The sequence below is a fragment of the Fulmarus glacialis genome, unplaced genomic scaffold (assembly GCF_000690835.1).
Source record: "Fulmarus glacialis isolate BGI_N327 unplaced genomic scaffold, ASM69083v1 C13913325, whole genome shotgun sequence".
Taxonomy (NCBI): domain Eukaryota; kingdom Metazoa; phylum Chordata; class Aves; order Procellariiformes; family Procellariidae; genus Fulmarus; species Fulmarus glacialis.
The window spans coordinates 32-1,991 of NW_009242195.1; the positions used below are offsets into that span (position 1 = coordinate 32).

At 43.4% G+C, this 1,960-nt stretch overlaps 1 protein-coding gene across 1 annotated transcript; it reads left to right on the top strand.

Annotated features, from left to right (window-relative positions):
- Positions 1–235: 235 nt before the first annotated feature.
- On the top strand, positions 236–1,751 carry LOC104083008 (UDP-glucuronosyltransferase 1-4-like; the record flags this gene model as incomplete). The annotated part of the gene is made up of 3 exons (XM_009586327.1): positions 236–367; positions 635–722; positions 1,532–1,751. Coding segments are annotated over 3 exons (440 nt in total), but the record flags the coding sequence as incomplete, so codon positions are not given.
- Between the last annotated feature and the right edge of the window lie 209 nt (positions 1,752–1,960).

Genomic DNA, 1,960 nt, shown 5'->3' on the forward strand with positions numbered 1-1,960 from the left:
TTGGGCTTCAATTCTGCAAACACTCACATGCCTCCATAACTTTGTTTATCCCCCCATGCTCATTTTTTTCCCCTGGGACTCATTTTCATATAGATAACTAATTTTCCTGATCAAAATTTTGTTGTGTTGACTGTTCATTTTATTGCCTTTCCAGATCATTTTGTGGGAACATGACAGAAACTGCAGTGTATGACATGGAAGGGACCTTGACTAAGGATGTGCTTTGTGTTGGCAGGAATTTGAAGCTATTGTGAATGCCTCTGGAGAACACGGCATTATTGTCTTCTCGCTGGGCTCCATGGTCTCTGAGATTCCTATGAAGAAAGCCACAGAAATTGCAGATGCCTTGGGATCAGTCCCTCAGACGGTATGGTTTCCCTCTTCCCCTTTCAGCACAGCAATTCAAGACTGTTTTCAAATACAGTATATGATTACCTTTGGCTTTCAGTGTGCTTGGTCCTCCCTTCTTTCTCCTGCTCCCTGATGCCAGAAGAAACTATCACCCCAGCTGCTCTGCACAACAAAAACAGGTTTTGTGCACCACGGATGCTTTCAGCTGTGCTTTACAAACACACTGAGGAGCAGCAAGAGGCCAGTTGCTGAGAACTGACATTGTGTTTACTTCTCTTGAAAGGTTTTGTGGCGATACACGGGAGAGGTGCCCCCCAACTTGCCGAAGAATGTAAAGCTTGTCAAATGGCTGCCACAGAATGATCTTCTAGGTAGGTCTGAGATACTTTGAGTGATGCCAGCTTGTTTCTTTTAATCTGATAATGCTGTTGTAAGGCCCCATTAGAATCATCTGTGCTGACACCCTGTATCACTGTGGGTCACAGGACTTCCTTACAGCCTTTGCTGTTTGAACTAGAGATCATCTTTTAGAAACTTATCTGATTGCAACTTCAAAATTGCCGAATTATGAAACAACACTGTTTGGAAAGGTGTTCCAACACTTGACTACCCTTACTGTCAAAAATGGGGTGTCTTTATCTCTGACTAGCCTGTCTCAAAACCCAGCCATGAGTTTTTTTCATGTTTTTGCCTACTGGACTGAAAAGAAAACTTAAGGTCCCCAAGTGAGCATTTCCAGACAGGTCGTTGGGCTTTTCAAGTGGTAAAATTGTACGTGCTATTGCTAGGAGTGCATTAGTTAGACACAGGGCAGACTGCAGGAGATCTGCAAAACCAGCAAATGGAAGATATGGTAAAAAAGCAAGCAATGGTAACATCCTCTTTAATCTCACTTTGCTCTGATTTCATCCTAAAATCTGAGAAGCTTTGGAGGATTATCCAAGGCTTTCCAGAGATTACCCAAACCAAGACAGAGCTCTACAACCCAAGGTTCATTCAATCTCTTGTAATGTCCTGTTCTCTGCAGCCCTAAGTCTGTCCATCAGTAATGATGCACATGGCAGCGCAAAGTCCTTGATTTATACCTATCAGTGCCATTTTTGTGCAAGTTTTTCCCCAGGGATGTGTTACTGTGACTTAACAAATCAAATAGCTAAGCAAGTCTTTCTTTCCTCCACAGCTCACCCTAAGACTCGTGCATTTATTACCCATGGAGGCTCACACGGTGTTTATGAGGGCATATGCAATGCGGTGCCAATGGTACTAATGCCTTTATTTGGAGACCAGATGGACAACGCCAAGCGAATAGAGTCACGGGGAGCAGGACTGACACTGAATATACTCAAAATGACTTCGAAGGACATATCGACTGCCCTGAAAGCAGTTATTAATGATAAAAAGTCAGTAGTAGAAGCACAGCCTTTCCCCTTCTACTGTTGTGTAACGCCAGCGCTCTAGCTTCCAGCTTAACAGAATGCTAATCTGTTCTTATATGCCTTCTTATATCAAAGTTACATCATTGAGAAGCTGATGCTTGCCCTGGGTTAACCTCATCCTGTCCCTGTAACAGCGCTGTCCTTCTCACTGCCTGGGATTGTAATCATTAGGT